Source organism: Phascolarctos cinereus, unplaced genomic scaffold (genome assembly GCF_003287225.1).
Source record: "Phascolarctos cinereus isolate Bilbo 61053 unplaced genomic scaffold, phaCin_HiC Scaffold_5;HRSCAF=322, whole genome shotgun sequence".
NCBI classification, from domain to species: Eukaryota; Metazoa; Chordata; class Mammalia; order Diprotodontia; family Phascolarctidae; genus Phascolarctos; species Phascolarctos cinereus.
The window spans coordinates 65,937,402-65,951,406 of NW_027555958.1; the positions used below are offsets into that span (position 1 = coordinate 65,937,402).

General features: G+C 37.0%; 1 protein-coding gene across 4 annotated transcripts in view; it reads right to left on the reverse strand.

Moving 5' to 3' along the window:
• The window catches only part of RNPC3 (RNA binding region (RNP1, RRM) containing 3), a 35,914-nt gene extending 23,458 nt beyond the window's left edge, over nucleotides 1-12,456 (reverse strand). For 3 of the 4 annotated variants that reach the window (XR_013486885.1, XR_002327116.2, XM_021000180.2), the window contains exons 1-6: nucleotides 12,158-12,455; nucleotides 10,422-10,469; nucleotides 8,973-9,091; nucleotides 5,089-5,172; nucleotides 3,334-3,445; nucleotides 1,460-1,528 (exon numbers count right to left, since the gene is read on the reverse strand). Coding sequence is in view for 2 of the 4 variants with exons in the window: in XM_021000180.2 (XP_020855839.1) it covers nucleotides 1,460-1,528; nucleotides 3,334-3,445; nucleotides 5,089-5,172; nucleotides 8,973-9,091; nucleotides 10,422-10,469; nucleotides 12,158-12,346 (621 nt within the window). In the remaining 2 variants the exon portion in view is untranslated. Of the gene's footprint in view, nucleotides 1-1,459; nucleotides 1,529-3,333; nucleotides 3,446-5,088; nucleotides 5,173-8,972; nucleotides 9,092-10,421; nucleotides 10,470-12,157 lie in introns of all 4 variants that reach the window. The other variant, XM_021000169.2, reaches the window with a different exon arrangement.
• Nucleotides 12,457-14,005: the final 1,549 nt, after the last annotated feature.

Sequence of the window (14,005 nt, forward strand, 5' to 3'; positions counted from 1 at the left end):
ATTCTCATATTGTTTTAGAGATAAAGTAAGCATACAGTTTGGTAGTTGCTAGTATCTTCTCAGTAGCCTTAAAAATTAATAATACTTTAAAAACTGAGTGGGAGACGAATCATAAAAGGTATCTTTATTTGAAAACTTTATCAATGAAACTAAGGTCCATGGAGATTATGAGTTAACATGGGTGGTTGTCAGAGATGTAGTTCAAATGCAAGTCCTCTCGCTCCAAAGCTAACTCATTTTCCCATCATTGCTGTCTTTCCAATTTCATGCCTAAATCCTGCTGGAATGATCTGGATTAGATCTCACAATAAGATTTTTATGGTCTCATTTTCCCCTCTGTTAATTTGTAATGTTTTTTTGAGGTAATACTGCTTGAGGGTTTTTGGTTTTTTTTGGCCATCTCCTGTTCTGAATTTTCAGACATTATGATGTTCCCTAACCCAAATCTGACCCAGTGTCAGTACTTATTCTTTCACCACTGAAGACTGCGTTAATTCTAAAACTTACTACATCTTTGAAAGTTGCCAGACTCAAAAAATGCACCACCAATGCAAGCTACGGTGACAAGTTTTACTAAATAAAGTCAGACTGATCCTTAAGATCCATCACTGGACCCAACCTTTCTGAGTTGTTAAAAAGTACCAGAGGTTGTGTTCTATAAGCACCACCTTTGAAAATCCAAGCTTATCTCAAAAGTACAAATGCAACAGAACTCAGAAGTGTTCTGTAGTGAAAAAAAGTAGCTATTTTCTTTATGAAAATTTTCTTCTATTTAGAGCTTAATAACTAAAACTTGTTGTCTTGTCTACAGAAGAATGGCTTCAAAGAAAAAAATTCCCAAAATTCTTAAAACTAAAAGATGGGCTTGAAATCAGAGCATATGGTTTCAACTCCTAGGTCTACAACTTTTTATTTGTATGACCAAGTTATTTAACTACTCTGAGCCTCAGTTTTCTTAACTATAAAATTAGGAGATTGGACTAGACAACATTTAAGGTCTCTTCTAGCTTTAAATATATAATTCTATGATACAGCTTGTTACATGATAATTATCTACTTACATATGAAATGGTATTTTAACAACTGCCCTAAACATCTTTGAGAAATAAAACTGTCTACAACAAAGCAATCTCAAAATGAGAATAATGAACTCTTTAGGTATTCATATACAGTACAACAGTACTTATTAAATACCAAGAGAGGCAACCAATGAGTTAGTTACCATTGATGAAATCTACTGTTTTTTTTCTCTCTTGCTTTTCTTTATAAACTTATTAGCATATCATCTTTCATTTACTTTTATTCTTTTCATTCTTTTTCAGCTTTTTAAAATCTTAGGTCTTTTAGCATTAATTAACTTCAACAGATACTCTCAAGAGAAAAGGAGTTGTTGATCCTTGCTCTAAGTACGGTAATATAAAAATATTTAAGATTATAAATAGCAGAAATATATTCTTACCATGGGAGGTCGGGCAGTAATTGGTCCAAAAGGTGTGGGCAAGTTCATTTTATTCATAAGATGAAGCACCTTTAAAAAAAACACACACACACAAAGCACTTTTCTAAATGATTTGGAATTAAAATGATTATTTTAACATGTATACAACATTACATTAGAACCGTACAATAACATTTGACAGAAAGCAAATCCATCTTTAAACCCAACCTCATTCAGAATTTAGTTCTGAAGTATCAAAGAATTTTATTATAATACAAAGAAAATAATCTAAATAAGAAGTTTTAATGTATTTCTAACAACATACATATTTATTACATTTTTGCTAATTTGGCTTGACTTTGGGATTATATAAAGCATTCAACTGTAAAAGGGCATTTGTCTTTTTAGTATTTGCTGAATGAAAAATACTTTAAGTATTATTTTTTAAAGGAGTGTAAAATAGTAGGCAAATTAAAATTAGATAACACTGCTTTATGAATTTATGGCAGAAAATGTTTTTTAAGAAAAAAAATCATAATCAAGATAATAAAACCCAACACCTTACAGTCCCACATTAAATATTACTGCTATTTTCAATGTGGTACGTGAAAATTTCTAAGAGACAGAATTTTTGGGTAAATTATAACTGATTTCATTAATTACAGCTAACAGATAATCCATAAAATGAGGCCACTTCTTCCTCCTGGTGACTAAAAAACGACACATCATAGAGTTTCTTGAAATTTTATAAAGCTTTTGGTAAGAGGGTGCACCTGACGGTGGAAATCAACACTGATTGGTTAGCAAATAAGGAAGGAATATTATAATGAGAGGTGAGCTTATTCTAATGAGGGACTGGGAGACATGACTCTGATCACTCAGTCTTGAACAAAGAGACTTATCTCTACCCAGATCACCCTCTCACCCAGGGCAATCTAGACAAAGGAGGTCCACCTCTACTCAGACCTGTCTAGACCACAATGGGGCAAAATTCACCTAGACTAGAAACTCTTTACCTTCTAATCAGATCTAAGCTTTCCCCCTTGGGTAAGTCTAGCCCAAGATTTCATTTCATCATTAGCACTGCCATTCAGAGAAATTAAGCTTTGACCTAATCTCCAAATGATGAAATAGGAAGAGAAAAAATCCTGGATCTTTCCAATATTAACAAATGGTTATTTAATAATCATTTCTCTCATAAAGGAATAACTGATATATTAAAATTAATTCCAAATTTAAGGCAATTCAAATATAGTAATGAAATTGTGCATAAGGAAAAAAAGATAGAAAAAATTCTTTGAAAGGCAACTCAGTACCTCTAGGGCAATATTTTCTATCTTTAGATAGTGCTAACAGGTAAGGAATTGTTTTTCCCCCCATTTCAAACCTAAGTTGGCTTTTCTCCAACTTCTACTCATTATTTTCAGTTCTGCCTCTGGGACCATCATTAGCAGTCTATTTTTTACCATGTGACAACCTTTTACATAACTGGAAATAGCCATCATGTCTACCATTTCAAGTCTTTTCTAGGCTGTAAGTTCTTAGCTCCTTCAACTGATTTTCCCATGGTATGTTCCTGAAGCTCTCCAATCTCCAGGTTATCAATGGACTTCTCAAAATGTGGTGGCCAGAACCAAATCTCCAGATGTGGTCTGATAAGGGCAGAGTACTGCGACACTATCAACTTCCCTGGTCTAGTATACCTGTATTTCAACGCATCAGACTGAATTAAGCTTTCTGGGCTGCCATTTCATACTGCTGACTCATTATTCTTGCAGCCCCTTAATTCTTAGATTATTAAGGATTTACGTTACACGATGTCATTACAGGCTGCATTAAATAGCAGCATGCAAAATTGGCATTCAATTTCAAAAGTATAAATTTCCTCCACTTGCCTGTACATAGAACTTAGGCACGCTTGCCAAGGCACTTGCTATGTTGGCTAATATTGTGCTTGAAGGTGGTGGATACAGGTATTTGAGGCACGAATTTAAAGGAAAAGTTAGCCTACAAAAAGAAAATTAAATTCTTGTCAAATTTTAATGTAAATTATACAATACTACTAACACATCTGCCCCCCCCAAAAAAATTGAAAACAAAGTTATTCAAGGCTTTTCCTCAACAAATGATGAAATAGGCCATTTTAGAAAAATAAAATAAACATCCATTTGAAAATGTTCAAAATCACTAATAAACAGAGAAAAATTCATTAAAACAACTCATGGTATTGCCATTATCAAATTGGTAAAAATAAAAGGAAAAAAAATTCAACATTAAAAGGGTTGAGAAAACAGACATACTAACTCAGTGGTGAAGTGAGATTTGTTCTGATCATTTTAGAATGTAATATGGAATGCTGTGGCTAGGAATGCTCATATTACTCACCTTACAGGCTGTTGCTAAGTGCTTCGCAAAATTAAAACACTACATAGTTATTATTATATAAAATTTGGCAATTTTGTTTATTTTCCCAAGTAAATTTATTCAAAAATTCAGCCTATTTTTGAGCCAACAAAGTGGAATATTTCAAAAATATATTTCTTTTCTTAATACCTTGATTTAATTTTAAAACAACAGCAAAATCCTACCACTTCCTCTACAGTAACATAGTAATTGTTTTAGTGGATATTTACTTTAAAAAATTCAATGTTAATTAAGTTGGCTACTCACAAAGTTCAATCAATTTTTAAATTCAATTATATTTTGTTTTCAGTTCTGAATTCTTTTTCCCCCACTTCTCCCTTTGTCAGCTATTAAAGCAAGAAAAATAAAACCAATTAAAAACCAGGAGAGTCAAAAAAAAAAAAGGAAAAGGAAAAAAAGAAAAAATGTTTCGATCTGTACTCTAAGACCATTAACTCTCTCTTTGGAGGTAGAAAGCATGTTTCTTTATGAGTCCTTGGAATGCGGTTAATCACTGTGTTGATCAGAGCTCTTAAGTTTTGCAAAGTTGTCTAGCTTTACAATACAGTTACTGCATAAACTGCTCTCTTGGTTTTGCTCACTTCACTTTGCATCAGTTCATATAAGTTTTCCTAGGTTTTTCTGAAACTGTTTCCTTCAATTCTTTTTTTTCCTGTGCAAAAAATATTTTATCACACGCATACACTATAACTTGTTCAGCCAATTCCCAACTGATAGGCACCCCCCTCAGATTCCAATTCTTTGTCAACACAAAAAAGAATTACTATAAATATTCTTATTACACAAGTCCTTTTCCTCTTTCTTTGCTCTCTTTGGGGTATAGACCTAGTAGTGGTATCACTGGCACAAAGTATATGCATAGATTATTTGCTTTTGAGGTGTGGTTCCAAACTGCTTTACAGAAAAAATGGACCAGTTCAGAACTCTATCAGCAAAACATTAATGTACCAGTTTTTCCACATCTTCTTCATTATTTGTCATTTTCATTTTATATCAACTTTGCCAATCTGATGGATGTGAGGTGGTATCAGTTATTTTAATTTACATTTCTTCAATTATTACAGCAATCAATGTACTTTTAAAATATACTCATTACAGACATATCCATTAGATGTGTTACAAAGCACTGAAGTATAATCTCTAACTTCCAAACTATCTTACTTTCATTAAATCTCATATAAAGAACAAAACTATTTAAAAAAAAAAGAAAAAAGAAGAATGCTAACCCATGATTTGGTGCAATTCCATTTTCTATGGTCAAACAACTTGGTTCTTTTTTTTCTTTATCTTCTTCTACAGGTTCATCAGACCTAAAAAATAAAAGATCAAAATTGGTCTTTTAAAATTTTATCAAGAAAATATATGCAGCAGTAAATTGCGATACATGAGGTTAATTCATCTAATAAACAAAAGTGTACTGTGCTAGATGCTGCAGAAGATACAAAAGCTAAGTAAATTATAGCTGTCCTTAAGATTTTTAAACAACTATTAGCTTACAATGTAGTAGTAAGAAGATCTGGGCTCTTAGGCTAGGCAGCACAGTTGACACAACACTGGGCTTGGCTGATATGCAAACCTGGGCCAATCATCTACCTCTTCTCTTCCTCAAATCTGTCACATGTGAAATGGAAATAATAATAGCACCTACCTTATAGGATTGTCGTAAGGAATAAGAAAAAAGTGTGACATGCTTCCCAAACCTTAAAAGACTATATAAATGCTAACTATTACTATTAGGTATTAAGTTGGGACGGCTAGGTGACAAAGTAGATAGAATACCAAGCCTAGGGTCAGGAAGACTCATCTTCCTGAGTTCAAATCTAGCCTCAGATACTCAGCAGCTGTGTGATCCTGGAGAAGTCATTTAACCCAGTCTGTCTCAGTTCCTCATCTGTAAAATGAGTTGGAGAAGGAAATGGCAAACTAATCTAGTATCTTAACAAATTAAGTAAGATGTAATGAGTGCTTAAGGCACTGGGATGCTATGTATTAGAAACTGAGAATATAAATAAAAAAATCTCTCCTCTCAAAGAGCTTTTGTTTTAAATAGTGGAAACAATATGTAAGAATAGATAGAGAGATAGATAGACACAACTAATAAACATAAGGTAATTCAGGAGAGAGGGCACTAGCAATTGGAAAGTTTAGGAAAGGCTTCACGTAGAAGGTGGTACTTGAATTGAGTACTGAAGCAAGAGAGGGATTCTATGAAATGGAGGCAAGGATGGAGGATGTAATAACTCTGGAGGACAGTCAGTATAAAGTCTCAGACTAGAGAGCAAATGCTGTGGAGCAGAGATAAGGCCAGTTTGGTTGGCTCTTGGAATGTGGAAAGGGCAGTAGCATATAACAAATCTAAAAAGATAAGCTGCAGTCTGTGCCTTCACATTTTAAACATGAAACATTTTTAAAATGAAACAAAGGAGTTTATATTTTATTCCAAAAACAATAGATAGCCAGTGTTGTTTATTGAATAGATGTGGCATGGTCAGATTAGCACTTACGATGAAAAAAAAAATCACAATGTGAGAAACATTGGTAGGGAGACTAATGAGGAAACCATTGCAAAAATCTAAGTGAAGGTAATAAGGGCCTGAAGTAAGGGTAGTAGCTATATGAATAGAGAAAGGGTAAGAGGCAAGAAATGTTATGGAGGCAGCAACAGCAAAATATGGCATCACTGAGGAGTCTAGATATATCTATTAGATGTGTTACAGACCAGAGACACTGAGTGGTTTTGAGGAAAAGATAGAAGTTCTATTTTAAACATAATGAGTTTGAGATATCTACAGGATATTCATTTTGAAATATCTGATTAGCAGTTGATATAGGACTGAAGCTCAGGGGAGAAAACAGGACTGGACACATAGATCTGTCAATCATCTGCAGGGAGACGTTAAATCCATGGGTGATAATGAAGTCGTCAAGAAAGAGAGAGAGTAAAGATAAAGAAAAGGGCCTAGGATAGAGCCTTAGGATATAGCTACAGTTAGGAGGCACGATATGGATAATGATCCAGTAAATAAAGGAGTAATTTGACAGGTAGGAGAAAAGAAAGAAAGAATGGTTATCAAGAGAACTCAGAGAAGAATGTCCCAGAGGAAAAGTTAGTGGTGTCAAAATCATCAGACAAGTCAAGAAGGATGAAGACTGACAAAAGGCAGTCACATTCAAAAATCCCGAGATCACTGGAAGCTTTGGAGAAAGCAGTTGCAGTTGAATGACGAAATGAGAAGCAAAACTGCAATGGGCTGAGAGAATGAGAAGAGAGAAAATAGAAGTAATGAGTGTAGACAGCTTTTTTTTTTTTAAAGAGTCTGGCTAGAAAAAGATACAGGATGACAGCTTGAGAAGGCTCTTAGGGTACAGCAATTTTTTCAGGATGGTAAAGACGTAGCCATGTTTAAAAGTAGTAGGGAAGTAACCTGTAGGTAGGGAGAGGCTGAAGATTAGACAATGAGGTTATTGAGGGTGTCATTTTCCAGAGATTAGATGGGATCAAGAGCAAATATAGAGGGACTTGCCTTGGCTAGAAGAGCCATTTCATAATCAAAGACTAAAGAAAATGAGCAGAGGGTGAGGGATGAGGTCAAGGGGTTCTAAAATGAAGAGAAGGGGAGAAGAGAGAGCTCATGTTGAATGGTCTTAGTTTTATCAGTAAGGTAAGACATGAAATCTTCAGCTAAGAGATTAAAGGCTGGCAGTGGAGGTGAAGGTGTGAGAGACTGGGAAACTATGAGAAAATTTGGCATAGATTGTATTGGAGTAAGACAAGTAGAAAATCAGGGAAGAATGGATTGACCGCTGCAGTGAGAGCCCAATTAAAGTTGTAAACCATGAATTTATAAGGTACAGGGCCCAATCAGAGTTGGAAACCATGAATTTATCAGGTTCTCAGTAATGCCCTGGAGCTCTAGTCAACAGAATGTGCCCAAGAGTGGATAAGGCAGATGATGGAGACAAATCCAGGACCGGTGTTTGGCAAGAGACAAGCAGCAATGAACATATAGGCTAGAGGTTTGAGAGTTGATTACAGAATGGAAAGAGATGAAAATAAAATCACTAAAATTCCAGCTCTACTACTTACTACTCATGAAAATTTGATCAAGTAACTTAATCTTTTTTATTTTCAGTTTCCTTATTTCTAGAAAAATTAATCACCAAAAATCAATCACCTTTATGGTCCCCTTTAATGCCAGGATTCCAGGTCAAATATTTTTCAGTGAATGCCATTATAGGAAGCCCCTAACTTATAAATAAGTTTTGATATAAAGTTTGTTTGTAACTTCATTGTTCGATTTCTGCTGTACTTCCTATACAGTTATCAACAATGTTAAGTTTCTAAGCCAACATACAAAAATCACCCAGAATTCAGTGGCAAAACAGGAAACTAGCCATAATGTGTAACAATGTTTCTATAGGAAAAATTCATTCAGAGTTTCAACTCGGGACACTAGGACAGGCCTGCACAACAAACAGCCTGCCAAAGGATTCATTTTTTGTGGGCTGCCTGAAATCCTGTGCTAGGATCATTTATTTCTCTTTCCTTTCCTCACCCCCACATCCCACAACTACATACTCCTGTGCAGCAGAAGTGGAGACTTCTTTCTCTCTCCAAGGAATCTAACATTGAGGGAAATCACACAGCTGGGACGACTCAGCCTACTACATATATTCACTATTTACCCTGAACAAGACCCTCACTGATACACAGAAATCCTTTTATTCTTCCCTGGTCAATTCCCAATAGCACTCTCCACAGCAGCTATTTCAAACCCACTCTTCTTTTCTCCAAAGACCAAACACCACTCCTCCCATCTCCCTCTAAAAGAGGACCTCAACTTAACTCCTTCCCCCAAAATGAGGTTATTAAAAGCAAATTCCCTTTTCCTTCAGTGCTGCACCTCAAATCTGTCAAGTAAATGTTTGAACTGTAATAATATATTTCTAAATGTGTTCATTAGCATAATATCCCATAAAAATGAGTTCGCTTTACTTACTGGCTTCAATAGCTATAAGCTTTACTCAGCAACTTTTCCCCACCAAAAACATAATTTCCTAAGCTCTAAAAACGTGAGGAAAAAAACAAACAAACCTAATAACCACATACCTTTTCTTTTTCTCTGAATACGAAGTCTGACAGAAGGAGGAAGCTTGGTCTTGCTCTTTTGCAAATTCAACAACTAACGTGTGACCTAAAACTTTCAGCTGATGCAGTCTTGATAAAGCCTTTAAATGACACAAAACAAAAAAGCTAAATTTGATAAATGTAGCAAACATTTAAAATTCACTTATTAGCAACACATTTTCAATTACTGTTCTCCATCCCAAATGCTCCACCTTCTAAGTTCACAAGTCATAATTTTTGAAAACAGAACAAAATTTTAAGTATGTGGTCATTTGGAAAAAAAAAAGTTTTTAAGATAGTAACAGAGATGAGAGAAAAATCTATTATTCAAATATTTAAGAAATTAAGAAAATATAACTAAAATTAAGAAAAATACATTTCAACATTAGTGAAAATACCAGTTATTTAAATTCAATTTTAAATAATGATTTGTTTTATCCATGTGGTTGCTTTGTCAAGAATTACTTACATATTTAGCTTTTATTTTTAGTGGTAAAACTACAAAATACCATCAATGATACTAAAGTCAAGAAACATTTACTGGGTAACTATGTGGGTTGGCTAGAACTGCCACTACCAAATTCACTACCTGAAGCACACTAACTTTATATCATAACTACTACTAAGCCTATTACCTCACCCTGGTTTCTTAAAATCTCTCATTTTCTCCAAGCTCAGTTCAAGTGTACTTTCTACGTGAGGTCTTTTCCAATGTTGCCAGCTGTTAATATCTTCCTCTCAAAACCACCTTATATATTTTACTTATGCTTAGCTGTGTCCATGTTGTGTCTCCCCAACTAGACTACTGGTTCCTTGAAAGCAGAGGATTGTTGCTGATGTTTTTCTTTGTATCTCTAGTGCTTAGTACAGAGCCTAGCATCTACTATATACTTAATAGTGGCATATATAACAGAAGCATAAGTCACATGCACATTACAGGTACAAAGCTCAACTTTAGTTCAAATTCTGGTTTCCATTCAATCTTCCTAATTAACAGATAAAACCTTCTACCTTGGGCAACATGAATCACCACAATCAGATCTACTACACAATTTACAATTTCAGGACCACAAAACCTTCTGGGAAAGAAAAGGCACTGAAAAATGTTCCAACTTGTTCTTTTTTTTTGTTCTTGTTCAGGAGCCTCAGTGAACACATGCAAGGTCTAGCAACTTTTTTTCAGTTCAATTTAAATATCTGCTGAAATAGTTCAGCTTTTGCACTTCAAATAGAGTAACTACTTGAAAATGTTTATTATTAGGTATGCCCAGTGGGCACTTCTATGCCCTTAGGGAGGCTGAAAGTGCGAAGGAATGAAAGTGTAGCATAAAGAAAGTCAAGAGTATATGTGAATAGGCCTCAGCCCTGTAGTTCAAATTTGATAAAAAAAAAAGTAGAGATAAAATGTTTAGTGTCAAAAATATCACATACCTTTATCGCTGCTTTTTCATTAGGGAAAGTAGCAAAAGCAGTATGTTTCTGAAAGATAATCATAATATACATAACTTTGAATAGCAACAAAGTATACTCAAAAGCAAGAGTTACATTCATGGCTAAAAGACACAAAATCATCAAATGCAGGGAAATCTGAGAGGATCATCTACTAAACTACACCAAATAAATAAAAACCCATAGTATTTTAATGTCCCTCTTAACTTTTATAATTTCCAAGGCAATGCATAACAGTTTTCATTAGTGGGAAAATCATTCCTTCTGTTATTACTTAAATATATCCCTTTTGCCTGTCTTCATGGGAAAATTCTATTCTAAAAAGTATAGCTTAAAAGGATAGAAAATATAAAAAGCAGCAAATATCAAGTTACTGTGTTATTAAGCCAGATGAACCAAGATCTTGTCTTTGCTTATCTCAAAATGAAGTTTTGCATTTTTAAACAACACAGATCAGCCTAATATAATTTAAATGAGTTTCAACTGAAGTACTTCAGTTGAATTTAGAAATCTCTCTCTATGTATATCACTTTTGTAATATATATTACTCATGTAAATATTATATATATATATATATATTACTTATATGGAAAACATCACACTGGCATATAAGTCATCGAATCACATAAGGAGTGTGGTCTAGTAGAGAAAGCACTAGATTTAAAGTTGGAGAAGACATGGGGTAAAATCTAGCTCTGTTACTTAGAAATTATTTGTCCCACCATTATCAAAGAACACCTTGGACCTTCTATGAGAAAGGAAATGAGGAGCATTTCATTGGATTATGAGATCTAAAAACTGGAAGTTAGAACCCCTTTAGAATCCTTCATTTGACAGATGAGAAAACAGGTAAAGAGAGGCAGGGGCTTGCCCAAGGTTCACCTCATTACTTAACAAGTAGCAAAGCCAAGATTCTTCTGACTCCCAATACAGGTTGCAGGGTACAGAGCTAAGGTATAGCTGCTTTTGGGACCGAGGCATGGATTAAAAGTTCTACCTCACAGCGTTGCTATAAAGTTTAAATGAGATAATGTATGTGAAATGTTATGGAATTCAGCTTAGGTCCTCTGACCCCCAAACCGATGCGCTTTCCACTTCACCATCACCGTTTCCGGCATCAAAATTTCCAATTCAGCAAAGCCAAGGGATTACAAGGGAGAGATGAAGGGATGGAACAGTAAAAATAAACAGCTTAGTCATTTCGGTGCTGCACAGAGAGCGAGAGCACCTGCGTTCTAATAATTCAGGCTCTAATTCTTAACTTGCTAATTAATGCATTTCTTCATTAGAGCCTCTCAAAAAACCCGTGGGCTAGGGACTTCAGCAGGTATATTTATTTCTCCCCTTTTTAAAGCAGACGAAACCAAGGCTAGGAGAGATTAAAAAACTTGCCAAGTGTCATTTCGCTTGTCGCCCTTCCTCCACCCCCACCCCCACCACCCCTAGCTTCCTCTCTGGGTCTGGTCCAGATGATCTCAAAGCTTCTTTTTAGCCCCAGGTTCCGGGGACGTATTCACTGGTTCCGAGGTACACGGATTCTCCGCTGTCTCCGGCACAATTATCCAGGTTAGGACCAGGGCAAGGCCAGCGGGCCTCCAAATAGGGCCTCTCCGCTTCCCTCACCCCGCCCTAACCATGCCTTGTCCTCACCGCACCTCCGTCAGACTTGGATCGGGACCTGCGAGACCTCTGGGGCTGCCCGCGCTGGCCCTCCTTACCAAGCGGCCCTTGTCGGACAGGACCCGCACGACCTGGGCACCGAAGTGCTTCAGGAGATGCTCCTTCTCCTCGGCAGTCAGCTCGGCCGGCAAGTGGCGCACCAGGAGGGTCCTGTTGGCCCGCGGCAGCGGCGGCGTTGAGGAGCCCTGGCAGCCCCGCGACAGCGGGACCTGCTCTGGCGCAGCCATCTCCCCACAAAGCGCCGCCACCCTGCGGGGGAAGCAGAGGTGACTGGCACCGAGGGCGGCTCCCAGACGTCGACGAAAACGCAGTCTCAGCGAAGACGACGCGAGAACTGGAGCATCTTCTCGCGAGATCCTCGCGGACTAGCGCACGGCGCTTCTTTATAAAGGGTTTTTCGGGGCCTTGTGTTGGCTGTGATTGTGACCAAAAAGTGGCTTAATTTGTCTTTTCGAACACACCGTAGGTTTCTGAGACTCGGGGGGATGTAGGTGGAAAGAGGGAGTTCTGGCTTAATTAAAAAGTGGAGAGTGTGGAGGGCTTCGTTAAATCTCCCTTTACCCGTGGGCGGGACTGGCTCTTTACGCATGCGCAACGCTATTAGGTTGCTCCTGTCCCGGAAGTTCTTCAAATATTCTGCAGTGGAGTTTCAATGAGTCTGCAAGCCTACTTAGAGCTCTTGTAGTCTGGACTCTTCGTTTTGCATATTAGGAAACCAAGACCCGAGAAAGCGTTTGAGGTAACTAGATATCCTTTTAGATAGCGTGCCGGACACGGAGTTAGGTCAGGAAGGTTCAAAGCCACCTCACGCCTTAGCTGTGTGAACTTGGACGCGTTTAACCTCCGTGCCTTAGTTTTTTCATCTGTTAAATGAGAACCTCGGTGACTGCTAAAGTCCCTGTCAGCTCTAAGTCTCTGAACCTGTGAGGCTTTTGTACTTTTCAGGAAGAAGTCATGTGAGGCAGCTTGCTGTGGATAGAGCACATTCTTGGAGTCAGAAAGACATCAGTTCAAGTGCTGCCTAGCTTTGTATCTCTGGGAAAGTCACTTATCTCTCTTTTTCTCACTTTCCTTATCAATAAAATGGGAAAAATAAGGAACAGATGAGTTAACACCAGTAAAGTGCTTTGAAAACCTTAAAGCAATCAACATTTATTAAGAGCCTGCTGTGTACCTTTAGCCGTACCATCTCCTGTATCTGAAATGGATTTGCCATTCTCTACTAATCTCTCCCTCTTCAAGACTAAACTCAGGTACCACCTCTGCCTTGAAAGCCTCCTTGTTCTGTACCTGCTAAAATGAAAATTCTTGTAGCATTTTGCTGGGACCTCTTTTTTATACATATTACACACTTCACATATTATAGCTTACAGTCGCTTAGAGTCACAGGATTTTTAGTTTAATGGGACCTCGGTTTCTGTCTAGTCCTTCTTATACCAGAAATACCCAATTCTGCTTGAAGACCTTCAGGAAGTGGAAACTTAACACCTCTCCAGATATCCCATTCCACATTTGCTGAGTTCTACATAACTGGATATTTTTCTTCATGTTAAGATTAAATTCTCTTTACCACTTGCATTCTTATTCCTACTTCTGCCATCTGGGGCCAGACAGATCAAATGTGATCATTTTTCAACATGAAATTCTTATCTTGCCACCACTCACCAAAATCTTATCTGCTTCAGGGTAAAAATCCCTGGTTCCTTCTGTCAGAATCCCCATGCCAAGGCAGCTTGGTGGCACAGTGGATAGAGCACTGGCCTTGGAATCAGGAGGACCTGAGTTCAAATGTGTCCTCAGACACTAACTAGCTGTGTGACCCTGGGCAAGTCACTTAACCCTAATTGCCTCACCTAAAAAAAAAAAAAAGAAGATTTCATTGGGGC